The sequence below is a fragment of the Natrix helvetica genome (assembly GCF_964273705.1).
Source record: "Natrix helvetica genome assembly, chromosome: 1".
Classification (NCBI taxonomy): domain Eukaryota; kingdom Metazoa; phylum Chordata; class Lepidosauria; order Squamata; family Natricidae; genus Natrix; species Natrix helvetica.
Genome location: NC_138548.1, coordinates 162,293,267 through 162,313,421, shown reverse-complemented (window position 1 = coordinate 162,313,421; position 20,155 = coordinate 162,293,267). Strand labels below are relative to the sequence as shown.

At 43.4% G+C, this 20,155-nt stretch overlaps 1 protein-coding gene across 1 annotated transcript in view; it reads left to right on the top strand.

Annotated features, from left to right (window-relative positions):
• Positions 1–20,155, top strand: part of ABCB11 (ATP binding cassette subfamily B member 11) — a 99,896-nt gene that overhangs the window by 68,966 nt on the left and 10,775 nt on the right. The window contains exons 21-26 of the mRNA XM_081934168.1: positions 2,256–2,360; positions 3,496–3,657; positions 6,090–6,293; positions 13,793–14,034; positions 15,036–15,192; positions 18,751–18,948. Coding sequence (XP_081790294.1) covers positions 2,256–2,360; positions 3,496–3,657; positions 6,090–6,293; positions 13,793–14,034; positions 15,036–15,192; positions 18,751–18,948 — 1,068 coding nt within the window. The remainder of the gene's footprint in view (positions 1–2,255; positions 2,361–3,495; positions 3,658–6,089; positions 6,294–13,792; positions 14,035–15,035; positions 15,193–18,750; positions 18,949–20,155) is intronic.

Genomic DNA, 20,155 nt, shown 5'->3' with positions numbered 1-20,155 from the left:
CAAGCAGGCCCTGTTATCCTGCCAGCAGTATTCTAGAGAAAGAAGGAAAGGACAATGTGACTGTTTCATTAATGAACTCCAGATCAAAATGACTCTCTGGAATGTAGCTGGCAATTCAAAATTCTGTGGAAAAGCCCATGTTTATCTGAAGGCTAGTTTTCCTGTCAGTTTTGCTTTTAGCACATGAGGAAACAATCCTACCTCTCATCTCAACACAATTCAGCACTTTTTTTTCCAATCTGTCTGCACAAAGATGTTAGAGATGCTATTTGGGGGGGGGGGAGAGGCAAGACACACATGTGGCAAGACCTGTATGATTAGAGCTCCTAGCACTTCCTTTTTTCCTTTAAAGCTTTTGAAAGGGGGAGATTAGACATGATTTTAATTTTATTATTTATTTTGTTTTATTATTTATTTTATTTTATTTTATTATTTATTTTATTTTATTATTTATTTTATTCTATTATTTTATTATTTATTTATTTATTTTTATTTTATTTTATTTTATTTTATTTTATTTATTTTATTTTATTTTATTTTATTTTATTTTATTTTATTATTTTATTATTTTTCCCCCAGTGAGTAAATGAGCAAGTGGAGAGTAAATGGCAAATTAGGAGCCCCCGTGGTGCAGTGGTTAGAATGTAGCATTGCAGACTCTGCCCACAGCCTGGAGTTCGATCCTGACTGGATTCAAGGTTGATTCAGTCTTCCATCCTTCTGAGGTTGGTAAAACGAGGACCCAGATTGGCGGGGGCAACATGCTGACTTTGTAAACCACTCAGAGAGGGCTGTAAAACACAATGGAGCAGTATATAAGTCCATTGCTTTTGCTAAATGTCTCCACTTAACTTGATGAGAATTCAGGGACAATTTTATTCCTATGGTTGCCAAAGAAAAGGGGGGCAGCTTGACCTACTCATCCTGCTGGATTTTCTTCTGACGAATCATTTAGTGTTAAACTTTTAAAGGGCTTATGACTTTCTGATTCTCTGTACTGCTGTCTCTTACTCCTCTTCAAAGCTGCATGGCTTTATCTGATCCAGCATTACTTTCTTTGAACTTAACTGTTCTGACCTAGGCTGCCCGAGAGCATGAAGCAAACTCCTTATCCTGACGAAAACCCTTTTTATTAATTTACTGTGAATTCTGCTCATTCACATTCAGCAAAGTATTTTAAGGCAGGATTTACAGTCACAGACCTTATCTGGCTTGGAGAGCTGACAGATTGATATCTGCAAAACTTGGCAAGAGTCTGAGAGAGTCATGAACCAATTAAGTGAACTAATTGCCATTTGCTCCTCTTGGCCATTCATCGTCCACCTGTGGCCTTACTCCCAAGTCGACCTCTGTTCTTTAGCTGTTCCCTTCGTCTGGCAATTCTGCGCATCTGCACACTGGGAACAGGCTCCAGCTGTTCTTCTGCCTCACTGAAGTCTGACTCCAAAGGCAGCTGATAACTGTCAGACGGCCTTGGCCCCATCTCTGCCTCCGACACAGAGCCCTCATCAGAGCCTTCCCCAGACTCCAGGACTGGCCCATGTTCCTCCCCAACGTCCTCATTGTCCGACACTTACTAATAATACCTGCCTTCTCAACAGATGTATTTTTCTTCTGGTGTGTTTCATAAGGGGTGGGGAGGGCGCAGTGTTAGATTTCCTAGAACCACAGCAGTGGTTTAACAAACTTTCAGTTTTAACACTGGATATATCTAGGATGGGATAATATGCTGTAAGAAAGATGCCCTCCAACTGAGAAGGGCTCAGAGAGGAACAATCAAGATAGTTATTAGCATGGAAGGAGCATGGTGGCTCACGTGGTTAGGATGCTAGGTTGGAGGTTAGCAAGCCCATGTTCAAGACCCAGCTGCTGCCGTGGGGGTGAGCTCTCATCCTTTGCTGCAGCTCCTGCTGGGTACATGGAAGGAGCCCCCAACTGGGCATCTTCCGCCAACAGTGATACCCCTGGCTAATATTTTCAACCTGGAATTCCCTCGAGTGACTAGCATGGAAAACGTTAATACTCAGATTCTGCTGTCTGGCATTCATTCCTTTACACACTATGATGTGGCCAGCTCTGTTTATGAACCATTTCAAATGCCATGCTGAAATGAACAATGATTAGACTACACAAGCATGTGATTTTTCTACATCGCTGTACCCTTTGGCTTAAATGCGAATTGAAAACTCATCATGTGCTTTCGACGGCACAAACATAACGTTGAATCTTACAGCATTTCCTTTTCTTTCCTCAAGACCTTCTCTGTGCCTGATAAAGAAGAGCAAAGAGCTCAGATCAACGGTGTCTGCTTGCTCTTTGTGGTTGTTGGACTCGTATCGTTCTTCACCCAGTTCTTGCAGGTGATGAGAACAAAATAACATTCTCAGCCTAAGGGTGCCATTCAGGGGTGAAATGCAGCAGGTTCTGACAGGTTCTGGAGAACTGGTAGCGGAAATTTTGAGTAGTTCGGGGAACCAGTAGTGGAAATTTTGAGTAGTTCAGATAACCAGCAAATGCCTCCTCTAGAGTGGGGAGGGAATGGAGATTTTGCAGTAATCTTCCCCTCCCATGCCCACCAAGCCACGCCCACCAAGCCACGCTACGCCCACCAAGCAGTGGTAGGTTTCAAAATTTTTTAGAACCTCTTCTGTAGGTGTGGCCTGCTTTGTAGGAGTGGCTTGCCGGCCATGTGACCGAGTGGGAGTAGCTTGGCAGTCATATGACTGGGTAGGCACTATTGAGTCTTCCACTTACAACCACTTGTTTAGTGTCCTTTCAAAGTTACAAGGGCAGTGAAAATAGTGATTTCAGACCAGTGGTGGGTTTCAAAAATTTTTAGAACCTCTTCTGTAGGTGTGGCCTGCTTTGTGGGAGTGGCTTGCCGGCCATGTGACCGGGTGGGAATGGCTTGCCAGCCATGTGACCGAGTGGGAGTGGCTTGGCAGTCATGTGACTGGGTGGGCATGGCCAACTTGTAACATGTAGTGAAACTCACTTAACAACGCTCTTGCTTAGCAACCAAAATGTTGGTTCAGAAACTCTGGCTTTTGAAGCACGCAAGTCTTAAAGCTGTTAAGTTACAAGACCCTTGCACCCCTAACCCTTTAGAAAAAAAAACCCCAGGGGTGTTCAAACTTTACAGCTTTAAGGCTTGTGGACTTCAACTCCCAGAATTCCTCCTCTCGCTCTTCATCTTGATGATGTGCGGACAGGCAGGGGGAAGGAGCTGGAACCGGTTCTAAACGGCACTGTAGATTTGTGGAACCTCTTCTATAGAAGAGGTTAGAACTGGCAGGAACCCACCCCTGCCACCAAGCCACGCTACGCCCACCAAGCCACGCCCACAGAACTGATAGTAAAAAAAATGAATTTCACCACTGGTGCCATTCTCTTGCTACTCTCTCCCTGCCCTCCCCGCTCCCTTGTTGTTGTTTTTTTCTTTTTTGTACATGTGGACGGATGCTTAGTTTTACACTTGTTAAAAATCCCTTGCAGGGCTATACGTTTGCAAAGGCGGGAGAATTGCTTACACGGCGCCTAAGGAAAATTGGCTTCCAAGCGATGTTAGGTCAAGAAATTGGTTGGTTTGACGACCATAGAAACAGCCCGGGGGCCTTGACTACGAGACTAGCAACTGATGCCTCTCAAGTTCAAGGGGTAAGAGATTTTATTTAATAGTCGTTTCCCAAACCATCCAATATGGTTTGCTTCAGAATGAAGCAAAATAATAATTGTTGCTGGCAACTGTGTGTGTTTTGGTAACCTGATAAAGGAAGAGTATACAATTTGAGTCCCTCCCGGGGCAGTGGACACAACCTCCAGTGTAGTTGTAAAATTCCCAACGATTTATAATTATTAATGGGATAAAACAAGAAGCTTCCAAGGCATTATTAATACATGATATGCAGATCTCTGAAGCATCTAAGGCCCACTTCTCGTTGCAGCTGTAAATCTGTATCTTCATTATAGTCTTTTCATCAGCCAGTGGAAGGCTTTGTGTGATTTATTCTGATTTATTTTATTAAACCTTTCTCTCCTGCTCTTCTGCGGCAAACGCCGCTGCTCAAAGCAACTTTATAACATTTAAAATGATGATTTCATCAAAACAATCATGTAAAACAACGAGAGGAGACAAGGCTAGCCATTAAAACCCCGTTGTAAAATTATTATCTGCCCCTCCAAGGCCACCAAGCAACAACCGGGTGCAAAAATGAATGAGGAAAAAGATCAGCTGGCAATTTTGGGAGCAATACTTTCTATAATATAAGGCCTTTGTCTTCGCTCATTCATTCATGCCCAGGCTCCCTAAACCAGGGGTGTCCAAACTTGGCAACTTTAAGACTTGTGGACTTCAACTCCCAGAATTCCCTAGCCAGCTCTGCTGAATTCTGGGAATTGAAGTCCACAAGTCTTAAAGTTGCCAAGTTTGGATACCCCTGCCCTAAACGGTCTGTCTATTGCAGTGTCTCTCAACCTTGGCAACTTGAAGATGTGTGGACGTCAGCTCCGTTGAGGTCTACGGGAATTTATCCTCCCTGACAGGAGAACTTTACGGCCTATTCAGGAAAAGAAAAAAACCACACTTTCCTTAATCATCTTCTATAGCACACACATAGGGAAATCCACATTTTTCTCCTTTGAAGCTCCACTTCTGGTCTTAAGTTGGGAGCAAGACATTCTATTTACATGCAAGGAAATAGAACAATTCTGTGAGTAGACCAAAGTAGTTTCTTTATTGTTGACCGCTTCTTGATTCACAAGAGTCTTGCCAGACTGACTATATTCTCTCAGCAACAGGCAGATAAAGGCTTCAGGCTTTATCTATATAAAGGCTAAATTCCACTTCCTCCCATGGAGTGATTCCAAGCTACACTAGCTTTTTACTCTAGCTGGTGATTCTACCACCGTAACGGGGACTTTGGACCAATTTTGTCTTTGCTACTCCTCTTGTGCAAGGCTGTGGTTTTCCCAGTTGCAATGTATGGCTGTGAAAGGTGGACCATAAGAAAGGCTGAGAATTGCCAAAGAATTGAGGCCTTTGAACTATGGTGTTGGAGAAGATTCCTGCGAGTCCCTTGGACTGCAAGGCGAGCAAACCGTTCAGTCCTAGAGGAGATCAACCCTGACTGCTCTTTGGAAGGCCAGATCCTGAAGATGAAACTCAAATACTTTGGCCACCTAAAGGGAAGGAAGGGCTCACTGGAGAAGAGCCTAATGCTGGGAAAGATTGAGGGCAAAAGAAGAAGGAGATGACAGAGAATGAGGTGGCTGGATGGAGTCACCGAAGCAGTAGGCGTGAGCTTAAATGCACAGAAGCATCTGGGTGGGTGGGCGGGACCTCCCGCAGCCGCCACTACCGGTTCGACCGAACTGGGCCGAATCGGGAGCAACCCACCTCTGAACTGAGCCCAAAATTGTGAAGTGAATGTCTTCCATTTTACGACTTTTCGTGCCACATTTGTTAAGTGAATCACTGCAGTTGCTAAATTAGTAACATGGTTATTAAGGGAATCTGGCTTCTTCATTGACTTTGCTTGTCAGATGGTCGCAAAAAGACTCCTGAACACTGCAAATATGAGTCCATTATCAAGCATCTGAACATAAATCTTGTGACTTAGGACTATGCCATGGTCCTAAGTGTGAAAAATGGCCATAAGTCACTATTTTCATTGCCGTTGTCACTTTGAACGGTTGCAAAACGTACTGTTGTAAGTCGAGGACTTCCTGTACATAGGCGAGAAAAATAAAAAGAGCTGGCAGTAGGTCAGATGGAAGCCATGACCTTTTCATTCTTCCACCGTTTTCTACTAATGGCGCCTCCATGCTTTTCATGAGAGAATAAGGCCAGCCTAAGATACTCCAAGATGGCTGCCAAAATGGCTCACTCCTGTCCATGTAAAGAAATGGAGTGACTTTCAACGCCAGTGCCTGAGTAACAGAATGGAGTAAGGCAGATGGTGGGACATACACACCCCTGTCCTGAAATATTGTGTTGCCTCTCTAAGCTCTCCGGCATCTGCTGCAGAGAGCCAAGCCTGGTCAGAGAGAAGCTTTTGGTGATTGACTGATTGATCTCCTTCCTTTCCTAGGCAACCGGCACGCAGATAGGCATGATTGTGAATTCCTTCACCAATATCGGAGTGTCCATTATTATCGCTTTCTACTTCAGCTGGAAACTCAGCTTAGTCATAACCTGCTTCTTGCCTTTCTTGGCCTTGTCGGGAATGATTCAGTCTCGAATGCTGACAGGCTTTGCATCTCAGGACAAGAAAGCAATGGAAGCTACCGGAAGGGTAATGAGCTTTATTTGTGTTTTACTCTTAAGACTGACTGAGACAATGAATAACTGCTTGAGAAATTGCCTTTGTTAGGTAATTATATCTATATCTCTCCCTCTTCCCCGCCCTCTCTCTCTCTCTCTATCTCTCTCTCTATCTCTCTCTCTCTCTCTCTCTCTCTCTCTCTCTCTATCTATCTATCTATATCTATATCTATATCTATATCTATATCTATATCTATATCTATATCTATATCTATATCTATATTGGTCTTGTTGTATTCGGGTCTTTTCCGTGTAAGATTGAGATTGTCTTGGCAATGTTTCAGCAAAGTCCCACTCGCCATCTTCAGTCTGGTGTTTTCAGCTTCGTGCTTGTGCGAGTAAAGCATGGTCGGAGCTGCTGTCTCTCTATAAATCTTGGTGTGTGTGTGTGGAGTGCTGGCTTTGTTGCTGTAAGTGGGTTGATTGGCTGTGTAGTTGCACCCTGATTGGTAGATGGAGTTGATATTTGTAGATTGGTCGGCTGTTTCATATCATCCTGTGTGGGTGCGGTGCTGGCTGTGTGTCCATTGTTCTTTTGTGTTGTAACGACCTGGGTAGTGGTTGGGGCTCGTTTGTTGACTAGGGCTGGTTTCCAGATGTCTGGTAGGCGGGTGTTATCATCACCTTTATTCATGTTGTGGAGGTGTTTCTCTACTTCGATAACTTTCATAATTATTATCAAAATAGAAAAACACCCCCACAACATGAATAAACATGATGATACCTCCGCCTACAAGACATCTGGAAACTAGCCCTAGTCAATAAACGAGTCCCAGCCACAAAAACCAACACAGGACCCAGAACAATACAGGACACCATCACCAATCACCAATCATCATTGAAATATTGGATGTTCAATGATTTTAATTTCTGAAGGTATACATATACAGTGCAAGTGGTCCTTGACTTACGACCACAATTAAGCCCAAAATTTCCTTTGCTAAGCAAGACTGTTGTTAAGTGAGTTTTGCCCCATTTTGCAACCTTTCTTGCGAAAGGGGTTAAGTGAATCACAGAAATTGTTAAGTTAGTCACACTGTCATTAAATCTGATTTCTCCGTGGACTGTGCCTGTCGGAAGGTTGCAAAAGAGGATGACAGAACCCCGGAACACTGCAACCGTCTTAAATATGAGATAGTTGCCAAGCATCTGAATTCTGATCACATGACCATGGGGATGCTACAATGGTCATAAGTGTGAGGACTTATCATAAGTCTTTTTTTTCAGTGCCGTTGTAACTTCAAAGAGTCACTAATTAAACTGTTGTGAGTTGAGGAGCATCTGTAGTTACATTGAGGTAATTATTGACGGAGAACCAGTTTGGTCTAATAGTTAAGATATAGAAACCACGAAATGGTGAGGTCTGCACTTGCCTTAGACACGAAAGCTTGGGCCAATCCCTTTCTCTCAGTCCTACAAAGAAAGCAGTGGTAAATCACCCGAAATATTGCCAAGAAAACAACAGGGACATGTCAATTTAGGGGGGGTGGGGAAGGCAAGACTAACATAAACAAACAAAAAAACCACCTCACTTAAGTCTTGGGGCCTTTGATACCTGTATATAAAGTTTTTTTGTTTTTTCATTTTCATAACATATAACCACGTGTATACTATTACATAGCTGATATCGTACTGTATTGTTAAATGTTTACATCAATTCATCTTACCATCAACTCCCAAAAACAATTATTGGCTCTTCTGCTCTCCATACACCATATCTGTACCTTATCCATCCCTTTCTTCTCTCTCTCTCCTCCTCCTCCCTCCCTACTTTCTTCCACCTGTCACCCTTCTCTTCTCTACTTCCCCTTCCTCTCTCCTTCTCCTCTCTCCCCTTTCCACTCCTCCTTTCTCTCCTCCTCTCCCCCCCGGCCCTCTCTCCTATCTCTCTCTTCTTCCCTTACCTCTCTCCTCTACGTCCCACTCTTCATCACATTTACTTGGTGTATTTCAGCTTCTGAGCGGGCTCCATTTTATGTTGATGGTATTTATAATTCCTTTTCAGTATATATATTTAATTTTAACATATATTTTCCTCATTTTTTTTAAAGAATAGAACAAAAAAGTAAACATACATAGTCATTGTGCTTTTAAATACCAACCCATGTCTTAGGATCTTGTCATTCGCACATTTATTTTGGATAGTGGAATCAAATATTGGGTGAATGTGATTGGCAGTTTCTTCATCTAAACTTCCTGTTCCTTTCTTACTGTTGCTTCAAGGAAATGCGGAGAGGTGCCATGTTTGTGCCCTTCAATGCATCCTTTTGCCTTGCAAGCAGATGCGGGTTCCTGCCGATTTGGACTGGTTCAGCTGAATAGGTAGTAACTCGGCCTGTCACGGCTCTGAACCGGTTCTATCGGTTGCACTAAATGTGCCGCCATCTTGCTTTTTCTTCTGCGCATGCGTACTGCGTAGGCATGCACAATGCACATCAAGCGCGCATGCGCAAAGCGCATCCCTGAGTGAATCGGCAGTAGCAGCAGCCGGGACCCACCCCTGCTTGCAAGTCTGAAGTGCTGCCTAGTCCTGATAAAGGAGTCCCTGCAGATTTTACTTGCAAATATTTACTTTGCCAACTAGAGGGGGCAGTGCTCATCTCTCTTTCAAGGCCATTGAGCCAGCACTGTCCAAAGACATTTCCGTGGTTATGTGGCCAGCACGACATCACGGAGCACTGTTACCTTCCCATCAAAATGGTACCTATTTATCTACTCGCATTTGCATGCTTTCGAACTGCTATGTTTGCAAGGAGGGAGCTCACCCTATCATGTGGCCCTCGGGTCTTGAACCCCGGCTGCAGGCTTTCCAGCCGAAAAGCCCAATATCTTAACCACTGACCCACCGTGCCACCATAGTCCTGATAGTCACAAATAAATTCAGGTTCTCCAATATTCTTCTTGGATGAGAGAATGACTAGATCTCAGTGAAAGAAGCAGTTCCTGAATGGTGTTTGGATCTAAATGTTCCCACATTAATCATTTGTTGCTGGTTAGATGCCATCCTCATTAGCATTTCCAGCGTAGGCAATATGTGCATTAAATAAAGAATACCAAGGCTTGTGATTCTGGGAATATATGTTATGTAGATGGCATATGACTCTCACCTTCTCCCACATACAAGTCAAGGAGACTCTTGTGCAAATCCTTGTTTTCTTTTTTCTTCTTCTTCCTAGAGGAAGCTAAAAGCCTAAGTGTTTCTTGTTTAGCATTTTCCTTCTTTTCTTCTAATGCTGCATTAGGTTGGTTCCAGGAAGTCTGCACCATCTGAGCAATTAAAAAGAGAGAGAAAAAGAGAATCACTAAATAGGACAAAATGCCGTCTTTCCCCTTATCTATTTTTTAATTCATTTTCTTATTACAATTAATAAGAAAATTGTAATTAGCATTACAATTAACATTTATTGAGAAAACAGTTATTAACTGTAATGTTATAGCTAAATGAAATAGCTTTAAAATGATGTCATTTTCCACCTGTCCCCACTGATAAAGATGATCTCCACATATCCACGTACAATATTTGCAAGGGAGGTAAAACAAGTTTCTGAACTCGAAGGCTTTGAAAACTTTTGAAATGTAAGAGCTAATCTATCCATTTTTATTTTATTTATTGACCACATTTAGAAACCACCCATCTCCCTGACAGAGAGATCCTGGGTGGTGTACAAATGTTTTGAAACCAAATTCAAACTAGGGCAAGAACGATGAAAAATGTAGATTTGAAATTCAAAATAGTTTGAGACTCTTTGCTGCCAAGGTCCCCATCTTTGAAGTAGAGTGATTTTTGTCACAAATCGTGTCCCACTAGATAACTTCATTCATGCACTCTTCATGCGGAAAAATTGTTAGGAATAATCCCGTTTTGTGAAGAAAAGATGGTCGTTGGCAGAAATAGAACAATTTTCAAACTATTGAGTCTTCCACTTACAACCACTTGTTTAGTGTCCTTTCAAAGTTACAAGGGCAGTGAAAATAGTGACTTCTGACCAGTGATGGGTTTCAAAAATTTTTAGAACCTCTTCTGTAGGTGTGGCCTGCTTTGTGGGAGTGGCTTGCCAGCCATGTGACTGGGTGGGAGTGGTTTGGCAGTCATGTGACTGGGTGGGAGTGGCTTGGCAGTCATGTGACTGGGTGGGAGTGGTCAACTTATAACATGTGGTGAAACTCACTTAACAACGCTCTTGCTTAGCAACCAAAATGTTGGCTCAGAAACTCTGGCATTTGAAGCACACAAATCTTAAAGCTGTCAAGTTACAAGACCCTTGCACCCCTAACCCTTTAGAAAAAAACCCCAGGGGTGTTTAAACTTGACAGCTTTAAGACTTTAAGGTTTAGATAGGACTCTTAGAGGCAGGCGGGGCGATTGGTGAGCCAGCCAATCAGTGAGCGGCGGGTGGGGCAAGCGTGGTGAGGATGGGCGGGGGGAGGGAGCTGGAACTGGTTCTAAACGGCACTGTAGATTTGTGGAAACTTTTCTATAGAAGAGGTTAGAACTGGCAGGAACCCACCCCTACTTCTGACCTTTTTACATCACGTGATCAAAATTCAGGCTCCTGGCAACTTCTTAATGCCATGAGATCACCATTTATAACAGAGGTGGCATTCAGCAGGTTCTGACCAGTTCTGGAGAACTGATAGCGGAAATTTTGAGTAGTTCAGAGAACCAGCAAATATCACCTCTGGCTGGCCCCAGGGTGGGGATGGAATGGGGATTTTGCAATATCCTTCCCCTTTCACGCCCACCAAGCCATGCCCACAGAACTGGTAGAAAAAATTATTGAATCCCACCACTGATTTGTAACCTGCCCAGCTGGCTTCTGACAAGCAAAGTCAGTTGGGGAAGCCAGATTTATTTAATGACTACTTGATTCCCTTAACAACTGCAGTGATTCGCTTAACAACAGTGGGGAAAAAAGGTCGTAAGGTGCAGCAAAGCTCACTTAACAGCTGCCTTGCTGAGTAATGGATATTTGGGATGCAACTGTGGTCGTAAGTCGAGGACCACCCATAAAGGTATATTCCTAGAGGCAGGAATTTTAACCATTGCTCAGCTTAATAAGGATGCAAGTGTTGTCTACCATAAAATTTGGATGTAATTTTATTTTGGTCCCTGCTCCTTCCTCCTTTTTTCTGTGTTATACAATAGAATGGTTAAAAACTATATCCTGAATTCTGAAGGATAAATTTGTTTTCAGACAAATGCGGTGCCAGCCAAAGTTCTGGGAAATGGCTGTCTAACTTGTGTTCAGTTTATTGTACTTCAGCTGTGGTGGGATTCAATTTTTTTTACTACCGGTTCTGTGGGCGTGGCTTAGTGGACGTGGTGTAGCAGCTTGGTGGGCGTGGCAGGGAAGGGATACTATAAAATCTCCATTCCCTCCCCACTCCAGGGGAAGGTTACTGCAAAATCACATTTCCTCCAGATCAGCTGGGACTCGGGAGGCAGAGAATAGATGGGGGCGGGGCCAGCCAGAGGTGGTATTTACCAGTTCTCTGAACTACTCAAAATTTCTGCTACCGGTTCTCCAGAACTGGTCGGAACCTGCTGAATACCACCTCTGACTTCAGCATAAGGATACAAAGAAGGGAAAGGGGTTTGGAGAGCCACCTTTATGAGCCTGGGTCCTAGTTTAGATGTTCTGAAAATGCAAATGAAAGAGCAGCCATGCTCCTGGCTAATATGAACAACTTGAGCACAGAACGAGTAGGGCGAGTCAGCCACAGCTTGACAAAGTTACGTGCAGATAAACAAGGTGTGCCTGTAATTCAGATGAAAGAATTTGTGCCACATGCCACCAATTACAATAATAGTCTTGACCCAAATAGGGGAAACTCATCTCCGGAATAATTATAATTCTTGGAATAACATTGTGTCAAGATTAAATTCAGTTCTGGCTACAGTTGGAAAGTAGGTCTGGCCTCTTCATGGGAGGCCAACCAATGAAGGGTTGTGGATCAGAATCAGAAATCAGGTTTTAGGACAGTGTTTCTCAATCTTGGTGACTTTAAGTCCTGTGGACTTCAACTCCCAGAATTCCCCAGCCAACTGGCTGGGGGATTCTGGGAGTTGAAGTCCACAGGACTTAAAGTCGCCAAGGTTGAGAAACACTGTTTTAGGAGAAGCAAAGCGTTTAGGCCAAAACGGTTCCCTTGTCTATTCAGTAAGACAGTTGCTCAATCTAAGGAAATGGCAAGACCCGTGTTGCAATCCCAACATGTGACAGGATGAGGTAGAAGGGAAACATGTTTAAAGATATGGGGAATGTTCTCATGAACAGTTATATAATATAATTTAAATATGAATTCAGCTGACATCAAATACAGGATTTTCCCCACTCCTGGCCCTGCCCACTTCTTTGACCTAAACCTATCTATTTTTTATAGTTATTCTCACACAAGGAAGAGGGGAGGGGGGGGAGGAAGGAGAAAGAAGGAAAGGAAGGAATGAAAAAAAGAGAAAGAAGGAAAGAAAAAGAAAGAAAGAAAGAAAGAAAGAGAAGAGACAGTGAAAGAGAGAGTGAAAGGAAGGAAGGAAAGAAGGAAGAAAGGAAGAGAGGAAAGAAAGAAGGAAGAAGAGAAAAAGAAGGAAAGGAGGAAAGGAAGGAAAAAAGAGAAAGGAAGGAGAGGAAGGAAGGAAGGAAGGAAGAAAAGAAAGAGAGGAAGGAAGAAAGGAAGGAAGGAAGAAAAAGAAAGAAAGAAAGAAAGAAAGAAAGAAAGAAAGAAAGAAAGAAAGAAAGAAAGAAAGAAAGAAAGAAAGAAAGAAAGAATATCTCCATTATCGTTTGAGGTTAGCAGGCTTACCTTACAGCTGGAAGGTATCTTAAACATCTTATTCTTCCAGAGTTGTCAAGTGGCAGATTCTTGGAGACAAACAATAAATTAATTAGTATTTAGCCTGGTGTTCCATAGAGACCATCTGAGCCTGCTGTGGATGGTTTGCTGTCTGCTTTGGATTTGCCAATTCCTACTTCGGATGTCATGCAATCCCTGCTTTACTATGTAAAAATCCTAATTCTGTAGTTCTCTAAAGTGGATATAATCATTCATAAACCTTTCTGTTAGATTGGGTAATGGATAGGCACACACAGGCTTAACGGTAACAACAGCTCTTTATTAAGTACAACAAGTGAGAACAATCCAGCCAAGGTTGAGTCTGACAGCAGCCCTTTTATAGGGATCTGTCAGACCCTTCGACCAATAGGATTAAACCTCTGTTCCTGCTGGAACAGAGGACCTTGGTGGAAACCACTGTAGTTTGAGCAAGTATCTAACACTTTTTTTTTTTTTAATAATAAAAATTTTTATTGGGGTTTTCAACATTTATAGGGAAAAGGGTAAATGGACAGGTATACAAATTTTGGCAGTTGCAAAATGTGAAAGGCGCCCCTCCCTCCATACTCATAGTATACATTTATATATAATGCACTTTCTATAATCCTTAACAGATTTTTCTTTTTCTTTGGGAATCAGATTTCCAACGAAGCCCTTGCAAATATTAGGACCATAGCTGGGATTGGAAGGGAGAAAACTTTTATCGATGCTTATGAGAAGCAGCTGGAAGTCCCCTACACAGCGTCTATTAAAAAAGCGAACGTTTACGGAGTTTGTTATGGCTTTGCCCAGTGTGTCTTGTTCATAGCCAATTCTGTCTCTTACCGATACGGAGGATTTTTAGTCGAAAAGGAAGGACTTCACTACAGCTACGTATTTAGGTAAGAAACACACACACACCCCTACAGAGGTACCATTTCTTCAAACACCAAGGAATCTATGAATTCTCATATGGTTACAGACAAATATCTGGGGAAGCTAAACAATGTTCAAAAAGATGAAGAGGGGAGGATATAAAATATTGTGATCACTAAATAAAGAATGGTCCTCCATGTCAGGAGTTATTTTACAAAGATGTGCAAATACAATACAATAACAGAGTTGGAAGGGACCTTGGAGTCCAACCCCTGTCTTCTAGTCCAACCCCCTGCCTAGGCAGGAACCCTATACCGTTTCAGACAAATGGCTATCCAACATCTTCTTAAAGACTTCCAGTGTTGGGGCATTCACAACTTCTGGAAGCAAGCTGTTCCACTGATTAATTGTTCTAACTGTCAGGAAGTTTCTCCTCCGTTCTAAGTTGCTTCTCTCCTTGATTAGTTTCCACCCATTGCTTCTTGTTCTACCCTCGGGTGCCTTGGAGAATAGTTTGACTCTCTTCTTTGTGGCAACCCCTGAGATATTGGAACACTGCTATCATATCTCCCCTTCTTTTCATTAAACTAGACATACCCAGTTTATATGTTTTAGCCTCCAGTCCCCTAATCATCTTGGTTGCTCTTCTCTGCACTCTTTCTAGAGTCTCAACCAGAGGTGGTATTTAGCTGGTTCTCTCCGGTTCGAGTGAACCGGTAGCTGCGGCTGTGGGAGGCTCCATCCATCTGCCCCAATATAATGTGTGACGTTCTGCGCATGCGCAGAAGGTGGTGCATGTGAGTGAAGTGAGTGAGTGCGTGCACCCACTCATGCACATTTGCAAACCGATAGAGAAGGTAAGTAAATCCCACCACTGGTCTCAACTTCTTTTTTACACCGTAGCGACCAAAATTGGATGCAGAAGTGTGGCTTTACCAATGCGTCAACGTGTAATTTAAAATCAAATTGTGAAGACTAGACAAAAAAAGGGAGGGTGCAAACTGAGATGTGTCTTTTCCAATTTCAGGGTGATTTCCTCCATTGTTACTAGTGGAACCGCTTTGGGAAAAGCGTCCTCTTATACTCCAAATTATGCCAAGGCTAAAATAGCAGCCGCCCGTTTTTTTCAGCTGGTGGATCGGATTCCCCGAATCAGTGCATACAGTGACGCCGGAGAAAAATGGGTAAGAAAATAATTGCTGTTATTCGAATCACATAATTGTAGGATTGGAAAGCTCCAAAGGTCAGGCAGTCCCCTGCCGCCCTCGAGAAAACGAGATTACAGTGTGCTGTGTGTGCCAGGAAATGAAGGGGAAAAGAGCAAAGTGTCCTGACATCTCTCTGGTGGGCACAATGTCAGCTCAGTGTTTAGCAAATAATACATATTTAGACAATAGCGAGGCACTCTGGTGCCAAGGTTGGATGGTATAATATTTGCTCTTAGACACTGTGATTATGGCTTAACTCTTTCAGTCCTGTTCTTTATATCCCAGAAGACATAATATCCATAGAGAACTGTTTTGTGTAGTAGTTAAGGTGCTAGATTAGGAGCAGGAAGAGTCAGAGTCTAATCCACCCTTGGGCACAGTAACCAGCTGCATGACTGTGGGCTAGACATCATGTCTCAAACCTGGATAGGGAAGTCAAAAAACATCTTATCAATTTGCACTGGAAACGTATGGTAGATGAGCCACGGTGGTGCAGTGGTTAGAGTGCAGTACTGCAGGCTACTTCTGCTGCCTGTCAGCTGCCTGCAATTTGTCAGTTTGAATCTCACCAAGCTTAAGGTTGACTCAGCCTTCCATCCTTCCAAGGTGGGTAAAATGAGGACCCAAATTGTTGGGGCCAATATGCTGACTCTGTAAACTGCTTAAAGCACTTTGAAGTGGTATATAAGTCTAAGTGCTAGTGCTATTGCAATATTTGATCATAATAGCCATGGCAACTGATAATGTTTTTTTTTTTTAATGAAATGTTCTCTTTTCAAGTTTTGGATCATTTTTGCTTCCCAATGCATGTCTGGTCCCTTATCAAAATCTGCCTACTAGTTTCCAATTTTATTCTAGTCCTCCCATTAGAGAACTTCGTAAGTCACTTTCGGATGGGATTGTCCTCAAAACACCAGGAGAATTCATGCAACAGTTATAGTCAATCAGTAAACCAAATTACCAACGTTGTGCACAAGAAATAAAACCAAAACTGAAGTTCAGGGAGTCCTCAGTTAACAACTGCTCTGTTTAGTGACCATTCAAACTTAACGATCATGCTGAAACAGTAGCTATACAACCAGTCCTTGAACTTATGACTGTTGTAACATCCTTATGTCATGTGACCAAAATTCAGGCGCTTCACAATTGCCGCTTCGCATTTGTGATGGTCACAGCATCCTGCGGTTACATCATCACTATTTGCAAACTTCACAGCTGTCTCCTGACAAACAAAGTCATGGTGGAAGTCAGGCAGAAAGTCCCAAGTGGCGGTCTAATGATGTTAAAAGGATTCACTTAACAACTGTATCAGAACTGATGTTGTAAATTGAGCACGGTCGAATGATGTTTCCCTTAAGGATTGAATTGTTCGGTGATGGAGTTGCTCGCCCCAGTTGCAGTCATTGTGTGAGGATGACCTGTAGCCGAAAATAGCAAATAAACCTAAAAATATCCTGTATAAATTTCTTCCTTTTGTAGGTCAGGATTATAGATTTCCTTTCAGTGATTCTGCATCAGGGCAGAAAGAAGCGGTAGCTGTGGGGTTTTTCCCCCCTACCCTTGTAATCCGATAAATCTGCCGGAAGCCATGTGCCTTTGCTTGGGAGTACTGGCGGAGTTAGCTGCCCAGCTCAGTTGCCCCACCAGCAAAAAGGGGGAGAGATCATTATCTAGAGGCCAGAAACAGCTATTTTACCTCTATTAATCCCTACACACACACACACACACACACACACACACACACACACACACACACACACACACCAGTGGTGGGTTTCAATTTTTTTTAGAACCTCTTCTGTAGGTGTGGCCTGCTTTGTGGGAGTGGCTTGCCAGCCATGTGACCGAGTGGGAGTGGCTTGCCTGCCATGTGACTGAGTGGGAGTGGCTTGGCAGCCATGTGACTGGGTGGGCATGGCCAACTTGTAAAATGTGGTGAAACTCACTTAACAATGCTCTTGCTTAGCAACCAAAATGTTGGCTCAGAAGCTCTGGCATTTGAAGCACGCAAGTCTTAAAGCTGTGAAGTTACAAGACCCTTGCACCCCTAACCCTTTAGAAAAAAAACCCCAGGGGTGTTCAAACTTGACAGCTTTAAGACTTGTGGACTTCAACTCCCAGAATTCCTCCTCCAGTCAGGTTGGCTCAGGAACTCTGGCATTGAAGTGTGCAAGTCTTAAAGCTGTCAAATTACAAGACTCTTGCACCCCTAATCCTTTAGGGGAAAAAACTCCAGGGGTGTTCAAACTTGACAGCTTTAAGACTTTAAGGTTTAGATAGGACTCTTAGAGGTGGGCGGGGCGATTGGTGAGCCAGCCAATCAGTGAGTGGCAGGCCGGGCAAGCGTGGTGCAGACAGGCGGGGGGGAGAGCTGGAACCGGTTCTAAATGGCACGGTAGATTTGTGGGACCTCTTCTATAGAAGAGGTTAGAACTGGCAGGAACCCACCCCTGACACACACTCACCATTAAAGCAGTCTCAGGGGATGGGAGTTTTTCTGTGCTCCACTTTCCAAGGGCGTTTTTCCTTTTTGTGTTGTTTTGAATGCCCCGGGCTTGAGAACTTCAGTTGGTTACAAGCTAACCCCAGCTGTTCATTCTCTTTTTTGTAGAAGAAGGATACCCCTCAATATGCACACACAGACATACGCTTTAATTAAACCAATGCTTTCCCTGCTCCATAGACCACTTTCATGGCAACCTTTTCTATTGTACACATTATAATGAACGCCAGCAGTAATGGTTGCTGTAAGGGTTAGGGTTTCCCAAACAGTGAGATGTACCTCCCCTCTGGGAGGAGGTTTCAGAGTATTTCTAGCAGGAATACTGCCAGATTCTGTAACAGCTTTGTTCCCTATGCCATCCATCTGGTAAACTCTCAGGATTCTTTTTTCTCACCATGTACATGTATAGAGCTGAACTAGACTGTGTTGTTTCTCTGTGCCATGTGGGTATATGCATATTTATTTGTTTGCTTGTTTGTCACGTTTACGTAGTGTATATTGGAGGTGGTGACCCTTTGAGAGTTTTATACAACTAAATTTCATTTTAATGTATGCCGATTAGTGTACATTTAAAGCAGTGGTGGGGTACGCCCCGGTATGGGCGCACCGGTGCCTGATGGGAGCACCAGGTATCGTTCCGGTATGGTGCCCCAGAGGGCCCACCTGCCCGCCCATCCTCCTTACTGGTATTTGAACTGATTGGGGCTTCTGCGCATGTGCATGGAGCGTATGCCGCCTGTGCAACGCTCCGGCAAGCAGCTGGAGCATCCCGGAGCATCACGGGCGGTAAGTACGCATGTGCACGCTGCATGTGTGTGTGTGGTGGACGCCCGGCCCCATTGCACCGTACCGGTTGCACCGGGATCCGGAACCCACCACTGATTTAAAGTGACAATAAAGCTATTCTATTCTATTCTATTCTATTCTATTCTATTCTATTCCATTCCAGAATAGAAATGACAATCATTAGCTTCCTAAGAGTCATTTGCAAATTCTGAAGCAGGATTTTCTTTTTGTTGTTGTATAATCAGGATAATTTCCATGGAAGAATTGAATTTATCAACTGTAAGTTCACATATCCATCTCGTTCTGATACCCAAGTGCTAAATGGCCTCTCGGTGTCTGTGAAATCCGGGCAGACCCTTGCCTTCGTTGGCAGCAGCGGATGTGGGAAAAGCACCTGTGTTCAACTTCTGGAGAGGTTTTATGATCCTGATGAAGGAAAAGTGGTAAATAGCCTTTGTTGCTTTGATGACATAAAAGTACTAATAACTGAATCTGCAATTCAGTCTTCATATATCAGCCTGTACGTTCTATGACCTAGACTGGTGTTTCTCTTCAATTCCCAGAATTCCCCAGCTGTCCACAGGTCTTAAAAGTTGCCAAGGTTTAAAAACACCGCTCTGCAGATTAACAATGCCTCTTTTTTTTTAAAGGCTATTTGAAATCCTTGTAATAATCCTTTTAATTCCTTATAAATACACATTCCCATCAATCAATGTCTCAGTGCAGTTTCCTTTGCAATAATAAAGATGTGCAAATTAATTTATATATAAATAAATACATTACCTGTCCCATATAGATGCCTGTTTCATTTTTAGGGACTCTGGGCAGCTTACAGTAAAAGAAATAAAATACATAAAATGCACAGTATAAAAAAGCAAATGAAAATAAAACATGTAGTAACCAGGTATAAAATAAACGAAGAAAAGAGCATTATGTATGTTCATCCCCTTCTAAAGTTACTTATAAAATAATAAAGGCATGATAAAAATCAAGTCAATCAAAAAATAGAACCAACAGGGGTGGGCTTCAAAAATTGCAACAACAGGTTCGCTGTGTTGAATACTGAGGAGCCTGGCCAGCAGAGGGCGTTTGGAGGAAGCCCTCTGATTGGCCAAGGCTCGCGCTCCAGCCGGCGGGAGAATTTAAGGGTTCCTATTGGTTCTACCAGCTGACAGCTGTAAGTATAAATAGCTGTCAGCCGGCTCGCGTTGTGTCCGTTGTCAGTTAGCCTGTTCCTTAATAAACCTGTGAACTGACCGCTGCCTCAGTCTCCTCACTACAGATCTAACACTGGCGACGAGGACGGGCGACACGGACCCCTTCGTCGTGCCACCAATGGCTACCTCCGCCGCTTTTTCGCCTTTCAGGCCAGAGGCTGAGGCTTGGGAAGCGTTTCTCGAGAGATTCGACTGCTTCCTCATAGCCCATGGCCTCATCAATCTCTCTCAGGAGAGGAAACGCGGCATCTTCCTAAACCATTTCGGCGCGGAGATGTTCGCCACTGCTAGGGCTCTTGCTGCCCCAGAACCAGCAAACTCGCTGCCGTGGGAAGACCTGATGACTCGCCTCAAGCACCACTACGAGCCCGCGCCATCCCGTTTCGCCCGGCGACAGTACTTTCGGCGGTGCATCCAGAAAGAGGGCCAAACC